This window comes from Tachypleus tridentatus, chromosome 6 (genome assembly GCF_004210375.1).
Source record: "Tachypleus tridentatus isolate NWPU-2018 chromosome 6, ASM421037v1, whole genome shotgun sequence".
Classification (NCBI taxonomy): Eukaryota; Metazoa; Arthropoda; class Merostomata; order Xiphosura; family Limulidae; genus Tachypleus; species Tachypleus tridentatus.
In genome coordinates this window covers 103205516-103224684 of record NC_134830.1, presented here as the reverse complement: position 1 = coordinate 103224684, position 19169 = coordinate 103205516, and the positions used below count along the sequence as shown (strand labels likewise).

General features: G+C 35.4%; 1 protein-coding gene across 1 annotated transcript in view; it reads right to left on the bottom strand.

Moving 5' to 3' along the window:
* The window catches only part of LOC143253216 (putative polypeptide N-acetylgalactosaminyltransferase 10), an 85712-nt gene that overhangs the window by 9094 nt on the left and 57449 nt on the right, over window positions 1–19169 (bottom strand). The window contains exons 3-7 of the mRNA XM_076506682.1: window positions 8764–8930; window positions 7896–8084; window positions 6579–6756; window positions 5849–6077; window positions 5070–5291 (exon numbers count right to left, since the gene is read on the bottom strand). Coding sequence (XP_076362797.1) covers window positions 5070–5291; window positions 5849–6077; window positions 6579–6756; window positions 7896–8084; window positions 8764–8930 — 985 coding nt within the window. The remainder of the gene's footprint in view (window positions 1–5069; window positions 5292–5848; window positions 6078–6578; window positions 6757–7895; window positions 8085–8763; window positions 8931–19169) is intronic.

Genomic DNA, 19169 nt, shown 5'->3' with positions numbered 1-19169 from the left:
GTTCCTTATATTTCGAGTTTAACATGGCTTTTAGTAATTTTTTCCGTAAATTATGGATAATGTTTGTGCACTGGTTAAAATTCTTCGATAGTTTTATCTTCACAAAATTAGAGATTAGTTTTTCCTTACTGCACTGTTGGATGAAACAAATGTCATTTCTTTTATTGATGATTTTTTTATTTATGTTTCTTAGTTTCGTTGGGATAGCACAAGCGTAAGTTCAGGCATAATGGAGTTTAAACAGATAACACAGTACACAAAGAAACACAGTTGACAGAAACAAAGAAACTTAACAGTATTGTGCCTTTCACTTCTAGTGGCAAAATTACAACCACATGTTCCTTCCCGTGGCTAAATACCAGGCTAATTTACATTTATTCATGTATGATGCCGCTAGTGAAATACTGGACTTAAGTAAAGTACACTTCTCATGATTTTTCTGCAAGTACATAAAATGTATTACCTGTTAAGTTCCATAATTCACCCTATAAACTGTTTCAAATATTGATATTGGCTTTATAACTACGATGCATGAGTACATATATATAATTATTTGAACACAAAACATATTACTACAGTATTCTAAAGTGCCCTAATTTTACTTTAAGAGTATTTGAATAAGAGACACTGAATAATTAAAAGTTTCCACCAAAAATATTATAAAATAAACCTAAATTCTGTGACTTCAACCAAATTTAAAGCAAAGAAAGACACTAAAATACAATATATAGCACAGTAGAACAATCTTTATTTACAGTTTAGAAACAATCTTAGGTAAACAAGTCTGTTTTGTGATGCCTTTACTGGATAGTGCTCTGAATTCAAATGATAATCTCAGTTATTGGAATTTAAAATTTCTTTGTCCCAGACAGACAAAACATGGAACTATGTACATGAAACAATACTGCAATTGTCCTTAGGATGCTGGCAATGCACAATTTGACTGTTGATCGTTCCCATTGCCAAATAAGGGAGGATTTCCTTTAGGTATCACCTGACCTATCAAATGGATAAGGATGCTCCACTCTACAGGAATTTTTTTTTCCAGCTCGTAGTTCAGTAATTAACTAGAATCAAGGGAACTAATGGTTTCACTTACTTGACATAATCATTAACAGTACATACATAGTATGCATGGAAATGTTTGAAAAATATTTAAAATAAATAATGAGGGAGGAAACAGTATATATATATATATATATGCATTCCATACTATTTGTTACCAGAAATTTTATATATATATTTTTTGTATTTTCAAATATGTCAAAATATCAAGACATTGCATGTTATGCAACTCTGGAGCAGCAAAACTAAAGCAAATGAAGTCAAATAATTTTGCTCATGAAAAACTTTTAAATGGCCAGAATAATGATAATAAACAAGCAAAAGAATTTTGTCATCATAGAGTATATAATATAATTTGAACAATTATTATTAAAATATTTCTGTAATACAGTAATTAAATCTGCACAGAAATGTTTAATTCAATAATTAAAAAACAACACATTCCAGTTTTATTAATTACTTATTTTAATCATTGATTGTGAAGACTTTTACTTCTAGGAAATCAAATTATTGAAGAAAAATGTTACTTTAATGCTATAAACTAGATATTTTTAGAACGAAATGAAACAGGGAAGATTCTTATAGAAACATGGTTCTGTAGCTTCTGAAGTTCATAAAAATATTCTTTTTTGGGGATTAAACATGCATTTTTTTATTTTATTAGGAATATTTAATATGAATTTTGTCATCTGTTTATTATATAACATCAAGAAAAATTACTGAAATGCTGTATTTCTTTTACAACTTTATTTACTACATATAGTTCTAGCACAGAAAGGTTTGGTTCTTTTATAAACTCATAAATTATTTCATCATTATAAAATACAAGAATATATGTAGTTCATAAAATGACTGAATATGTAAAAATTCAAAGTTCACACCACCCAATCAACATTCATGTGAACGTTGTGAGATAGCACTGCCAACCAATAAAAGTTACTTCTAGATGTCTAAACATATATTATTCCAACAGAGTACCTAAATTCCTTTAAGAATAATGAAATTATTTTTGTGATGTATATACAATAGTTTTTAAACTGTGGCATTAATACTCATTCTTGCTGTGGCAACATTAAAAACTAGCAAAATTAGGCTCAATTTGAATAATTGAACATTTGCATACAAGATATTGGCATAATTACTGAAAGATTCAACACTTGTAAGAGTTCACAAAGTTATATACAAATAAACTGCTTGTGTTGTAAGAGGTTCCATGAAGTTTGTTCATAAATGACACAGCCATGAGCAATTTTTCACCTGAACTTTTAAACCTACCTTTAAACACTTGTAGTAAATTTAAATGAACCACTGTATTTGTTAACATGCCTATTGCCTTTTTCTGAATGTTTTAAAAACTGTGATTACTTTAACTGATACAACATAGACTTGCATTTGATATGATTAATTTACCAACAGAAAATACATACATATACATACATACATATATTATATATATATACACACACATCTATGTACGTATTTAAAGCTAAAGAAATGGAAACAAAAAAGGCAATGGCAAAATAAAGAGCAAGACATAAAGCAAGATAGTTATTTAAAATCTGACTGAAATGCACTTACTGTTCTACATTGACATAATGATTGCATTTAAATTGGCTAAATCATTAGGAGTACCAATGAAATTCACAACCTAGTTAAATTCTATAAATGTGCACTATGTTCAGGTATCTTATTAATATATTCTATACAGGAATAAATATTTTAAATACTTGATTTTTGTATTGGTTAATTAATTGATTAAACTCCTTAATGCTTTATATGTAGTTTAAATTAAGAGAAAGAACAAGCATCATTTTCAATAAAACATCACAAAAAACACTAATATTTTTATATAATAAAAATCATCATTACTTTTCACAAATTCAACAAAATCTAAGAATTAGAGTACGTAAGATAAAAATATGACTTTGATAAAATATATGTATCAAAACTGCCAACAAAAAGGTAAGAATTATCCAATTATTAAGGCATGTTATTGCTAATTTTAAAAAAATGGCAGGTGAATAAAAGTAATAACACATCAAAAAAGTAAAGGGTGGTTAAATCCTACAGTAGATGCATTCCATAACATTATTGTGTGTATAACATTTAACCTAGTATACCATTACTCCATGTTGAGAAGTAAACTGTATTATTATAAAGATGTATTTATATATTGCATATATATACACATATGCAAAAAACATGCACAATTCAGTAAAATATGTATTTAACATAAAAATGTATGAATATGAAATATACTGCTGGCCAAAATCTTAAGGCCAATGAACATAAAGAAAAAATATGAATTTTGCGTTGTTAGACCCAACCACTTATTTGAGCAGAGCTTCGAAAGATGAAAATAAGAAAAGGGAAAATAAAAATAAAAAATATTTTAGCATATAGTAGGGAAAATGTGAACACTATGAAACTAGCATAAATACTAGCCGGTCAAAAGTTTAAGACCATACCAAAAAAAATCCTAAACAGGGTAGGAAATGCCCAACAAGAGGTCTCAGTAGGAGTTGCATGGCGAATAACTGCAAACATTTGCTTTGGTATGGTCGACAAAAGCGTTTGTAGAAAGCTGGTTGGAATGTTATTCCAAGTGGTGAAGATGGCTTCACGAAGATCATGCACTATTTGGAATTGACGTCCATTTCTATAGACTTTTCTTGCCACTCATCCCCAAACATTTTCAATGGGGTTCAGTTTGGGCGAACACGCTGGATGGTCCAAAAGAATCACGTTATTTGCCACGAAAAGTTCTTTGTCCTACGGGCATTGTGGATTGAAGCGTTGTCCTGCTGAAAGATCCACTCATATCCACACAAGCGAGGGCCTTCAGTCAGTAAGGATGCTCTATCCAGCATGCCAACGTAGCCAACTGCTGGTTGACACCCATGTATAACCTGAAGCTCCATTGTTCCATGGAAGGAGAAAGCACGCCAGATCATGATGGAACCTCCTCCACTGTGTCGTGTAGGAAATGTCTCCGGTGGGATATCCTTATCATGCCAGTAACGTTGGAAGCCATCTGGACTATCCAAGTTAAATTTTTCTCATCAAAGAACAAAAATCTTCTTCCACTTTTCTATGTCCCATGTTTGGTACTTCTCAGCAAAGTTTAATCGAGCTGTTTCGTGGTGTGGAGGGAGGCGTGGCCTTTGAAGACGTTTACGGTTTTTAAAGCCTTTCTCTCGTAGATGCCATCTTATTGTTCTTGAGCTGCATTCTGCGTCCGTAAGGACCTTAATCTCGTTCGACGATCGGCTGGTGTCTTGTCGGACAACTCGTCGAATCATCCTGCTCAACGCTGGCCAAACTTACTTGGCCGATCACTTGAAATTCTCGTTCCGTGTCCCTCAGGGTCTTTTAAGAAATTTGCAACAGCAGTTTCACTACACCTAATCTCACCAGTGATGGCACATTTAGAGAGACCTTGCTTTTGCAGTTCGACAATTCTGCCACGTTCAAATTCTGTTCACTTTTTAGTCTTTGCCATGTTTTTATCCAAGGTAACACAGAAGATGTCAGTGAGAGATGTTGACAACGCTAATGCTTGAACACAAATGACTAAATTTCGTTACGTATTTACCGCCGCTTAACTTTTCGCGTCAGTATGGTCTTAAACTTTTGACCAGCTAGTATTTCGAATAATTTCATAGTGTTCACATTTTTCCTATTAAATGCTAAAAACGTTTTTTTTATTATTTTCCCTTTTCTTATAGTCATCTCTCAAAGCTCTACCCAAATAAGTGGTTGAGTCTAACAACGCAAAATGCATAGTTTTTCTTTATGTTCATCGGCCTTAAGATTTTGGCCTGCAGTATATTTCTATTGAAAATATTTTCACAAATAACCTGAAAATTGTATATCATTATGTAAGAAGATACTTCTCATTGCTATGCCATTATATACAAAGCACATTCATTAGTATTTAGTATTACTGTTTCATAAACGTGGGAAAAAAACCTATCACAAACAAAAGGCAAATAAGTCCTTACTTCTCCTTTTGCATAATCTGGTGGTTCCACAGGAGGATACTTCTGTGGTTGGTCAAAGGCAACATTTTCCAAAAACCATTTGAAAGGCTTACATTTTAGTTTCTCTCTCAAAGCTTTCTGTTTAGAAATATTTCCTGGATCGATATTACGATAATGAGGTCGACGTTTGTAAAGATACTCTTTATATTCATCCATCCAGACTTCAGCTACTCGCTTATAATTCTACAAACATACACCACTATTTCAAAGTGTACAAAAACATTATACATTAGCATACAAACTTACAATTAAGATGTTTGTGCAAACTCTCTAATAAAGTTAATATTATGTATACTACTTTGTAACTATTTGAAACTGACTACAACACTTTTATTAGAAAATACAGTGTTATTTCACAAATAGAAAGTAAGAAACTAAAATGCTTTCTATTAAATTTCTGAAACAGATGCTGATTGTTAAGTATTGTAAGATTTTGAAAATACACAAGACTCACTTTAGATTAACAATAAAATAATATCTACACAGGTTTTGTTCTATACTGTTTCACAAAACAACACTTGTTAAGCACTATAAAACAAATGTTGTTTTTAAAGAAGAAACGAATTTTCAGCATAAAATTACTGTAAATCAAAATTTGGATCAGTTTAGAGCTTATGCATTAATTCTGCATGTTAACCAATATGTGTCTATTTCAGTTTTCAATATAACAGATAAAGCTTTACTAAGTAACTGATTCACAATATTCAAGTCTCCAAAAAGGAGCTTTGTTAGATACGTACCCTGCCGACAAAATCACCTATGCCTGGATTTGGAAAAGGAGCAAACTTTCGATAGATGTGACCAATCCTTGAACATGGTGCATCAACCATTTGCCCACCACATTGCCAGATCTTAAAAGACAAGTCATACTGTTCACCACCCCACACATCCAGTCCCTCATCATATCCTCCTAAGTTCCAAAAGAATTCTCTGTCAATGGCAAATAATCCACCTGCCATAACAGGACTTCTGTTGAAAAAAATATGCAAACTTTTTCTGAAATCCACAAATCATAAAACACATTTAAGAATATCATTTAATGTTAATGATGTATAGGCTTAAAATATAGAGCTAGTAAAAATAACTACTTGTTTAAACACAAGAAATAAGCAATATCTCAACAACAACAAAAGAATAAATGTTCATAGATTTTTTACAAACAAGAAAAACTACAAACAAAGGAAATATGCAATAGTGTTGACAAAATTTTTCCTGTTTCCCATGTCATTTAGAAACTATCACATTCAAACAGTCAATCAAGGTGATGACAAATAGTGAAAAGTTATAATAATACATCAGCAATAAGCTACTAATTGTCAAAGTATTAATTCAATAGATAATTTTAACATTTTTCTAACATGAAAATTTGGAGTTTGCCATATAACCCAATAAGACTTATTCATCTTTCTAAAGTACATACATGTGTATGTATATTTGTGTATAATACTGTATAAACGTAAACAAACAAACCTAAAAGGTTCAGTTGGATGTTGTAAGTCTTCTGGCAATAATGGTAGGCGCTTGTAATAAAGTTCCCAATCAAAAGAGCCCCGAGCCCCCTCATCTTGAGCTCGGTAGGCAAAAGTTTCAAAATCAACAACATCTATAAAAGGACAAACCACAGTATGATGGTCTTGAGCTATTGGTTCTATATAAAGAAAAAAATGAACTTGTATTACATAAGAGTATTGAACTAATTGTTTATTATATCAATAAAATATTAATGCTATATACAATGATAATATAAAAAAATGTCATCCACATTGTGTGTTTCTGATATAATGTTCAAATATTTGCCTCTAGTTTGCTTGTTGAAGTATGAACAATGTTTTCTATTATCTCCCAAAATCACAGGAAACAATTATTTTCTATGCAGTAATGATCGAAAGTTTCATCATTTTAAAAAGCCTGGGAAAAGTAATTTAATAAAACAACACCTATAAGTTACAAAAATATAAAAGATTAATTTTCTTAGTTGTATTCAAAACTGTTAACTCAAGAGTTGAGACCCACCCATATATGGTTGTATTCACAGGATAGTGATACATTCTTTTTTGTTCAACTCGATGTTATTTAGAAAAACAAAAACATATTTAAAGTTTAACACCTGCTCTTATAGTTATAACAAACAGTTTAGCCATATTAATATGTATTTTCATTTCATTTTTTACAATACAGCATTCTAATAAAAAGAACTTTGTTTACAAAAAGACAACATAATTAATTTTGTTGTATGTAATTGTAATTACCCCAGTGATTGACTCAGAAGACACTGGGTATACAAAATAAATGCTTTTCACGTGTGTGGAGATTTTTATCTCTTAAAAAAAAAAAAAAGATGGGCATGAAATAAATTCGAATCATTAAATAAGGTGTAAATAAAACAATAAAAATAAAATGTTTATCAAACCATCTGCTCTATATTTTTAAAATATATATGCCAACCCATGATACTCTCTTTACAGGTTAATCTTAGTGTGGGATCCTGATATTAAAGGGAACAATATGTATGTATCTTTATTCACATCTACTGAAATATAAAACATTTTTTGTTTTTTTTGCGGGTTTGAATCCACGTCGCACGAAACACGCTCGCCCTTTCTGCTGTAGGGGCATCATAATGTGACTGTCAATCCCACTATTCATTGGTACAATAGTAGCCCACGAGTTGGCGGTGGGTGGTGATGACTAGCTATCTTCCCCTAGTCTTACACTGCTAAATTAGGGACTGCTAGCTTTGTGCAAAATTCCAAAACAAACAAACAAACAAATATTTTGTTTTTCTACCTAAGAGAGGTGGTAGCCAATTGACATTAGCTTCTGTGTGGGAGTCCAAAAATATTACTACATCTCCTGTTGCTTCATGGGCGCCAATCAAACGAGCTCGAATCAGACCTTCTCGCTTTTTGGCTCTAACCACTCGAACATTGTTAAAGTGTTTTTTGATATAGTCATCAAGGGCTGTTTTTAGTTCCTCTGGAAGGCATAAGATACGAAAAGGAAAGACTTCAAACACTATTAAAATACAATCATCTAAGCAGATAGAGATGAAAGAATAGAGTCAAGATATTAAAAAGTATTTCAGCTGCTAAAAAGTAAATTATTTTTTCAGGCACGGTATTTAACATGTATTGGTTGATTTAGTTTACTCAAGTTTTTTAGTCTTTAAACATACACTGAACTGTAATAAATATTTTGTCTTTTTGTTTTACTGGTTTATGAACGCTTAACTGAATTGTTGAACCTAACTTAATAACACTTTTTAATCTCAGCGTACAAAAAATCGTAGTCTGCTATTTCTCCTTTCATAATACTTTGTATTCATAATATGATAGGTTGTTTTTTATCCTAATGAACTCCTACTTCAACACAGAGCTTTTCCTACCAAACAGAATAGTTCTAGTACTTTATGTATGTCATACTAAGCATTTATTTTAACATAAAGATATGTATATTGCCTTTACGGTTAACCATAAAATAGATCCGCAACATTAAAGAAAATCTTTTATTTTTTAGATAGGTCTCATAATATCTAATAGTAATACCAAAAAACTGACTGTACAATAATTATATTAATTTTTATAATAAATGAAAGTAAATATCTTGACTCCTCAAACTTTACTTTTAAATTTTATGGCTATAGCTGGTACCTTACCTTTGCTGCTAAAATCATCAACCAAAATGACTTCTTTGACTAGACCTGGTGGTGATCGATTTAATACACTGGTGACGGTACGTAGTAGAGTCGTCCAGTGCTCATTATGAAAAGGAACTACAACACTAGCTGTTGGTAGTTTGGAGAAATAGATTTTACTTTTACACCTGTGCAATTAAAACAATATTCATGTTAGACATTCTAGACCTACTTTTGTGCACACAATGGCAATTAGAGAACTTTCTGTAACTAAAATAGTAGTGCCCTTTATATGCTTCAACTACCAAGAATGTTTCATTTAAATACGTGAATTTGTTATAGTCACCAAAATTTGAAGCATTTCATCCGAACGGGGAGAGTAATGATTAAATCTGAAAAGATGACTTTTATAGATATTAACTTTAGCAAGATAACAGAATTTTGAGATTCAATTCAGTGTGTTGTAAAACTGATATTTAGAAATAAACAATAACATAGATAACCAGATAAGGATAACAGTGAAATTTAATAATTTTGTTTCAGTTAAAATAATGTTATAAGACCTAAGCAAAATATACAATTTAAATCTCTTAAAAAAAAGGGGGGTATTTCACTGAAACATTTTTTCCCAATTTGGGAACAACATTTAAACAATTTCTTTTTTTTTCTGCTTTAAAATCAAGAACTGTCTTCAAACATTTTAACGTAAAACAATGTGAGAACAGTAAGTACCTTTAATCACAAAATTATTCTATTATAACAAAAATACAATTTTTTGGGAACATACAAGTTTACTGTTTATTTTCTAGTTTTTCTGTATATAGCATTTCTATTTTGCACTTTTCATACAATGCTAAAAAATCCTATAATTAACTAATTTAATTTTTGAAAGTTATTGAAAAAAACAACAATATCTTCTTCCATTTCATTAAGCAATTCTATGTGTCAAATATTATTCATATAATGGTAAAAGATTTGTGAAGAATAGTTTAAAAGTTTCAGCATATAAAACTATAAAAAGTTGTAATAAGTTTCAGTATTTGATTCTGTAAATCATGATTTTTATTATACCATCCTTCTTGACTAATATCACAAATACCTGGACATATGTGTTTTGTGTGTCCAAAAAGAGTTTTAAATTATCATCCTTTTTAACATGCTTAAATTAACATTAATTATGAGTTCATCTGTCTAAGTTGTCAAACAAGTTATTGTTATATATTAATTAAAATACAATTATTAAGCAAAAGAAAAAAATTTATGCAGTAGAGCATTTAGGATTTCAGTAACCCTGAAGCCATATTTGAAATTAATCCATAGTTGTGCTTTATCCACAAAGTGAAGGCTGTTATTACAAAGCAGTAAACCTTACATCCTAAAAATCCATTGCAATGAGAATGAGTATGTCTCCTAGTAATAAGAATTTGAAAATGATGTAAATTTACAGTTCTACATTCACGATATTTTAGAAATATCTCAGAGTCCATAACTAGTGATATACAAATAAAGGGATATTTCACTGGAAAAAAAAAAATATTCATCAGCCTGCTTCGGAGCAAGGAAGCTTAGATGTCCTGTTTGCCACACAAGGCCAGGTGGTGGGCTAACGAATGCCGCATGCCACCTTGCGTCAATAAGGAGGCACAGGCTTCCTTGAAACTTGTTCACCAGGACCAGTCGAGAAACTCGACAGAACAAAATCCCTAGACCAAGGCAATCAATTCGTCTTCAACCTCATCCTCGGCAAGAAGAGAGGCGTTGAGCCTCCACACACCAGAGCCCCGAAAAACAGGGAAAAGTCCTGGAATGTGGTGAAGAATGCCCAATGGTCGGACACGTTAAACGAGACATTTCCAACCCGGTGAACTGCAGTCCTGCTAAGCCTCTGCCGAAAGCCAGGTGTTATATAGTATCTGTCAAGGTGATAAGAAACGCCCTGACCAATCCAAGTGGCCACAAAAGCAGACCCATGCAGCGCACGCCAAACATCGAAAATTTAAAAAAAAGTTTGAAAGCACTGCGTGCAGAGACCACGTACACTGATAACCAGAAAGAGGATTGCCTCCAGTCTTGTAGAGGTGAGGATCCAATACGCAGTTGAAGTCGCCACCAAGGACGATGTCGGCGTGCGTTATCAAGAACCTGTCCAAGCCCAAAAAGAAGGAAACCACCTCCGCAGACCGAACAGATGCATAGATATTAAGAAACCGAATCTTACGAACCCCAGCGACAACATCAACGCATACAACCCGCCCCTCAGCATCGCTGTGTGACGTGAGGATGGTGCCATTAAAATGCGGGTAAACAAGGATCCCCACATTACGAACACGCGTCGAGCCGAACAACCAAAAGGCACGCACAGGAAAACAGGAAAAAAGCAAAAAAATGGTCCCTCCTAGAAAAAAAAATGGATCACCTGCAAGAAAATCATATCAATAGCAAAGCGGTTGAAGAGAGAAACTGCGTAGAATTGCTTTGAAACGCTACGCATTCCCTGAATGTTTAAGGTTAGGCAGTAAGTCAGCCAAGAGGGGAGAATCAGTGACGCTGCCGTTTCGACCAAATTGTATGTGTAGGTGAGCCAAGCAGCCTCTTGAGGTCGCCCAACCCCACATCCCTACTGTGGCAGCCAGAATCCGACAACCACTGCTGCACTGAAGAGTCTCCCAGACACAAGTCTGAGAGAGACACGGAGCTACAGGGTCCCTGTTCCCCATCGTTCTCCCCTGAGAACCCAAAAAGCTCAAGAGACTAGGGAATCCTATGATATAATCGAGCGAGCCTGGTCAGGGTGGGGTCACCAGCATCGACGAAGTCAAGGACCTGATCACCCACAATACCTGAGGCCAGGGGAGTTGGATTCTCAGAGCCTTGAACCCCAGCTTCACTGGCCAAAGGAGCCTGAGTCACCTCATAGGTACCATCTCCCTCAACCAACCCAACCAAGACAGAGGAGGTCTGATCTTCCTCTGAGGATGCCACCCCAACAGCTACACAGGTGGTGAGAATATGGGCGCAATCACACACCCCAACCTCCTCCCCAGCAGATATAGAGGCCTGAGCCTCCAAAGAACTAGCATTCACATTTTTGTCCACCCGGGTGGCTGGGGTCCCCTCAAGGGTCCCGACATCACGAGGGTCAAAAGAATGGATCCGAGCTTCCTCAGAGGCCTCGCCCACCGGAATATCGGCAGAAGCGGGCCAAGCATCTCCAGACGCCCCAACACCCTGTACCTCTCCAGGAGGGTGCCGACCCTCCTCAGGGGATCGAGACCCTCCATTCGGTGACACAGGAGCAGTCGCCAATGGGGCTGGCATCTCCTCGGAGATCCCACCCCTGTCAGCAGTCAAAACTGGGGTAGGACAGAGGAGACCCCACCCCTTTCGTCCCACTCTTTTCTACGCGGCTGCCCTGCAGCCATCGCGGCATAAATGTCACACGCTTTGGACAATACAAGGACGTGTGGTCACTATCACATCACATACAGAACAAACAACCGTGCACTCGTTTTCTACGCGTCCAAATGCCAGACACTTTCCGTACCGCGGTGTCTGGCATTCACTTAATAAATGGCCTTCAAGGCCACAGCGAAGGCACAATCGCCGCATTCCTGGATAGTTTATCATCACTCGGAAGCCGTAGATGGTCACAAAGTTGCGAACCAGCTTCCTCATATCGATGCACACTTGCCGATTCCCTGTACACGCTTCCGGGCGCGTCTGGAGTGCTTCGTGTTCTATTTTCCGTACTGTCCCGTACGCCGACAATATGTCCTTGACGGTGTCATGGGACAGTTCAAAAGGAGTCGACCGGAGGGTCATCCACTTAATGCTTTGACCGGCCGGCTCCACAGACACACGCTGATTTACAAAAGGAAAGTCCCCTTTGTCGAATAAGGTTCGGACGTACACTGACGACACTAGTGTCGCCATATAACGTCAATTGTTGCAACCACTCGACATAGATACCCCCTAAGTCAGTATTGACGGCGTCTATAACCGCCGAGGGTAGCGAGGCCGCGGGCACCACGGAACGGATGGACCGCGGCCGAACAGAATGAGGCTGAATGGCCGTAGCCATACCGACCCGGTAGAAAATAGAAGTGAGTCTAAGAACGAAAATAAAATGACACTCGGACGAAATTCAGACACGATGACCTATACGGGCTCAGTAAGACCCGTTCCACTGCAAGCGGTGGTCTATATTCACTACAAGTGTCCGTGGAGTTACAGGCACAACACGATGAAGATATAACACTACCGATTCAAAGAACACGTAAAACTATACTCACAAAATTTTGCAAGAGAAACGTAATCCAGACTGCTCCAAGGTTCGCCCACACAGCTGCCAGGCTCGACCCCATTCAATAGAGTCTATATATTATACAATATTTCCATTGACACCCTGAAAGGACTCCGCTGAACACTATTCCAATGGTCCATAAATAACTCTAAAAGACTAAACATATATGGCCACCCGAAAGTATCGTTTTTTTCCAAAAAACATTTTATTCGGTCCAAACTGCCAAAAATACAAAAATGAAACGAAATCGTGACCAAACATATTGGCCACGTGAATTCTGAGAACTTTTCTTTACATTTTAACTCCGCTACGTATTCAAAACCATAAACAACCGAGGGTCTACAGTATGCATAAACATTTAAACTAAACAAATATTTTTATCGCACTTTATACAGCAACATGGTTTTTGACCTCAAACTGATATCCAAGTATGAAGCTGGCTCACTAACGAAAAGGCCCCCGCTAGTACAGCGGTAAGTCTACAGACTTACAACGCTAAAATTAGGGGTTCGATTCCCCTCAGAGACTCAGCAGATAGCTTGATATGGCTTTTCTATAACAAAACACAGACACTAACATAAGGAAGTTGACCATTTCTGGACTAGGTGGAAAGCAGTTCACTTGTTATTTGGGTACTTTGAACTATCGAATAGTGAAAGTTGACTTTCATTCTTTCTATGTAGTATACTCACAGCCTCAAAGTGCAAAACGCATTTATGCAGCAAAGAAATATCAGTCATGAACCACAAAAACTACAGTCTGACTACGAATAATGCCCGCTTTGGAGTGAATGCGTACACTTACCTCTGTTCTACCAAAGAGCAAAATTAATCTCTTACGTCTAATACATATTTTCAAACGTAACATTAAAACTCTCGGTTGTTGGGGCCATCAAACCATGACAAGCATTCTTACATTCCTTATTTTATTACCCAGAAAAATGGGTATCCGTGTAAGACTTTCAACTTGATTAGGGAATAACCAAACGAGATGACAACATAACTAACTATAGAAAAGAAATACCACGAACTTCCAATTTGTTTTTCTGAAATGTAATATGTCGAGAATTATTATCACCTAAGTAAGTGTGCGTGTGTTTCTTTTAGGAAAGCCACGACGAGCTATCTGTTGAGTCCACTGAGAGAAATCGAACCCCTGATTTTACTATTGTAATTCCATAGACTTACCGCTGTACCAGCGGGAAACCACCTAAGTAAGAGTCTTACATAACTCTGTATTTCAACCACCAAAAAACAAAAATATATCGTAAGAAAGAGCCAAGATAGTGTTTGGTTTCTTCTTTTGTAGTGAAAGATTGTATACAAGTAGAAATAGTTTGAATTAAAATTCAGATCATAGGAATAAAATAGTTAAAAATAATCTACGTGGCAAACTTTAGTAGAAAATATTTCCTATTTAAGCTTTAACAGGGCTAGTTCCGTTACTGGCCCTATTATAAAGCAATGTTCTTTTATTAATAACTTGGCTGTAAAATTCATAGGTACCTTATAATCGCGGTTGACCACAGGCCCTTTCCCTTGCTGTAACCTGTCCCGTACCTATTTAGGTACATCTGTCTATGCAAATGCCCCAGATGTTCTTTCACGGTCATCATCGATTAGTGCAACTAATCCTTATGCAAACTGTTCAGTTATAGGATTATATTGATTGTGGGAACCTAAAGAAATTGGTTAAGACACTTAAGTTTTTTCTTTCCCATGATTTTTGAAAATGGGGTCGTCCTATATTAGATATCGCCCTATAATGGAGCCAATACGGTATTTACTCAAAATAAATATGAAGTGTACAGTTACTACAAACCTTTAAAATGCGATAAGTTCACAGTTAAAGTTAAAAAAAAGGTTTATAAAAAGATGGGTTTAAACAACGTTTATATTTTGTATTTAGTTTCGCGGATTTTATTATTCAAGAAAGTACAGATAATATTAATTTGGTATAAGCCCGCTTCTATTAAAATACATTGAATATGGATCACTCTCCAAGATACAATTACGACAGTAAGTGTTCGTACCCCTGCGTCCCAAGTAGTTTTTTGCTCATAACTTAAAAAGTATCAAGATTAGGCTAATAGAAGTATCATATATTATAATATATATCTACATAAATTTTTATGTAAATTAAACGACAAATAAACTGTTTAAAATCAAATAGCCAAAAATAGGAGGAGCAGAAAGTGTTCGTACATTTCACAACGTGTGAAAAACTGATATTCACGTAAAAATTTTGTGTAGTTTGGGGAATAAACTACATTAATACCACTCCAGAACTAGACACTGGGTTCATAATTATTGTAATTTAGCCAGCAAAAAAAATTACTACCAGCAATTTAGCGCCGTCTCCGTCATTATCTGCTTGGTCATCATGGCGAACAGGAAACAACTGTCCAGTGATTTACAAAACCGACTTATTATAAAATACAAGTCTCGTGTGTCTCTCTCCGGTATTGCTACACAACTTCACAACAATTGTCAAGTTTAAGCTTACAGGATCTACTGCTAACCTCCCTCGTTCCGGACACCCCACCAAAATTCCAGAGAGAACCAAGAGGAAGGTTCTCAGAGAAGTTAGTAGGAACCCTCGTTTAACACGTAATGACATACAGAAACTGGTAAAGGAAATTGGGGTTGAAGTAAGTACCTCTACAGTTAAGAACATGTCACGCTCTTCTGGGTTCGAAGCATGCCGTCCTCGTAGAACTCCATATTTAAATCCTGTTCATTTAGAATCACGATTGAGGTATGCAAGAAAGCATGTAGATAAACCCTTTACCTATTGGAAGAGTATTCTTTGGTCAGACGAGACTAAAATCGAGATTTTCGGCCACAATGATGTTCACTATATTTTCCATAAGAAGGGGGAACAAAATCTTTTAAAGAACACCGTCCCTACTGTTAAACACGGAGGTGGCTCGATCATGCTATGGGGTTCCTTCAGCTCTTCTGGTGTAGGCAGCCTTCACCGCGTCAACGGAATCATGAAAAAAGAAGAGTACGTTGATATATTAGACACTTATATCAAGAATGATGCCCGGAACTTGCGGCTTGGGCGTCGTTGGATCTTCCAGCACGACAATGACCCTAAGCATACATTGAAATATGTGCAATCCTGGTTGCAGAGGAACCATATAAGCGTTCTAGAGCGGCCATCGCAGTCACTCGATCTTAACCAAATTGAAAACATGTGGCATGAGTTGAAGACCAGGGTTAACCAGCGTCATCCGAAAAACTTGCAAGAGTTGGAGACCTTCTGTAAAGAAAAATGGAAGAAAATACCAGTTGAGTACTGTCAAACGATCATGGAGGGCTATGAGGAAAGATTGAGCCAAGTAATTCACCTGAAAGGCTACACAATTGACCATTAAAGTAGACGCACGAACACTTTCTGCCCCTTCTATGTTTGGTTACTTGTTTATAAACAGTTTATTTTTCTTTTATTTTATATAAAAATTTATGTAGATGTCTGTTAGTATAATATTTATAATATACCATACTTTCATTATCCTAATCGTGATACTTTTTAGGTTATGAGCAAAAAACCATTCGGAACGCAGGGGTACGAACACTTTCTGTCGTAATTGTACATTGATGATAATATTCTACAAACCTGGCATGGCAGATAGTTAGGTCGCTTGACTCGCAAGCTGAAAGTCACGGATTCGAATCCCCGTCACACCAAACTTGCTCGTCTTTTCAGCTGTGGGGCATTATAATATTACCGTCAATCCCCCTATTCGTTGGAAAAAGATTAGTACAAGAGTTGGCGGTAGGTAGTGATGACTAATTGCCTTCCCTCTTGCCTTATACTTCTAAATTAGTTTCGGCTAGCGTAGACAGCCCGCGTGTAGCTTTCGCGAAATTCAAAGCAAAACGACAGAAATATTTATTGAGCACAAATAAAATACGCGCCTGCTAATAAGAAGAAATCCTTAATAACTCCGGGAGTTTATTCTTTTATTAGGTAGAATTACAGTAAATTAATGAATGGGACTTTTTTCTTTTTTATTAGCTGTATTTTTGGCCTCTATTGGAACAGTGGTATGCCTGTGGACTCACACCGCTAGAAACCGAGTTTTGATGGCCATGATGGGGAGGGCACAGATAGCCCTTTTTGTAGTTTTGTGCTCAATTCCAAATAATCAATCAATCAAGCTGTATATTTGTGCGGCAACAATATCATGCCTGAAGTGCGCATTTCCCCAATTAGATTTAATTACTTATCAGGAACTCTATCACACTACCCTCGAATTGAAATTATTTCAGGCAGAATTAGAATAAATTAATATACGAGACTTGGACGTGATAAAATACACCAATAGAATGGGGTAGATTTCTCAAGTTAAAAAACTATAATTAGATTTCAAATCGGAGAGATGACAGATATACGAGGTAGAAGTTTCTATTTGAAAAACTTTGTTTTGCCGCGGCTAAATATTGGGTTTGAATACTTAAGTGTGTGTGGGGGAGGGTAGCACAGGTGCGTTTTGCAACCATACAGAAATATGAAACATTCTATAAATTGCTAATAACAGGCATAGATCAAATAAAAAGACCAAACAGCTTATAAAAAATTCATCTGAGCTATCTGCCCTAGTCGACTGTAATTTAGCAGAGTAAGACTAGAGAGAAGGAAGGTAGTCATCAACACCCACTACCAACAACTCTTGGGCTATTCGTTTACAACAAATAGTAGGATTGACCTTCACGCTATAATGCTCCCACGGATGAAAAAGCGAGCATGTTTGGTGGAATGGCATTAGAATCAATTACCATTTGGCCAATAATCATTTGGTCACACCGGACCCATTGTTTACTGTTAATTTAAGCATAAATGTTCAAACCACCGAAGACAACAAGAAGTTAACTACAGATATATATATATTGTAATGGATTTACTGTTACACATTTGTTTTAATATCGGTGTTTGTTTCAATTTGTTGCATGTGACGTATATTGTTGGATGTGCGTTGCGGAATTCACTCCTGTTCTCTGAATTTGTAGAAGATTCTCGAGCATGAGAACAAATAATATATGTTTTACAAAAATACTAACGTATCTTCAAATATTGTTGATCTTTCGAGAATCTCGGTGGACACAGCAGATAGCCCAATATGGCTTTGCTATAATAAAACGCATGCTCGAGAATTTCACCTTAAATTGTATCGCACCGAGAGACAATAGAATATTCTTGGTCAGCTACATACAGTCAGTGTACGATAAGCCTCAGAAGCTATAATTGCGAGTAAAGCTTGTAGATGTCGAACATTAGAAACAGTTTGAATTCGGATGTTAATATTTCTATAAAGACATCGCATAACTACAGGAAAAAACGTTGTAAAAATTAGAACTTGCTGGAATTCCTGTCAAGTGAAATGTATGCGTGTCAGCATAAAAGTATAATCATTTGCGCTTCAAGGACCTGGGCCATTGATAAAATATTCTGTTCCAGACCAGACAAAAGACAATACAATTTATACAAAATTTTTGTATAAAAAACATTGTTTGTATAATTAAACATTGTCTAAAAAAAACTGTTAGTATAAATTGTATTGCTGTTTGTATATTAAAATATATTTGTGTTAAGAAAAAAAACTGTGTGTATCAGTCTTGTTGGCAAATGTAATAAATTTGACACATATTGACATTAAATTAACTTCTAAATTCAAATTTCCGGTTATTTAGAATTGTAATATGTAATATAATAATAATATATATGTATTGTTATAAAAAAAAAACAAGCACAAACAAGAATAAATAAATGCTGCACCAGTTGAAAGGATCCTCAGGGTACAGGCTATAATGTGAAATATAAAATGTACCCTAAGTTTTGGAGGTGACTGAAGAAGTAGGACTCACATTGCAGTGGGGATCCATCTGCTATCAGGCTTAACTTCCGTTCATCACTTTCACATGAAGAATGAAATAATCAATAACAAAATAATCAAAATAAATAGAACTAGAAATTAGGAAAGCAAGGTAGTGGTACTCAAGCCCACAAAGTCTCACATCTATATCACCCTTTACCTCCTGCAGAGAGTTGTGGGAAGGTGACACTTTCCAAAGGAAAAAAATGAAGAAAATAATAATAAGGTACTACAACTTAGGAA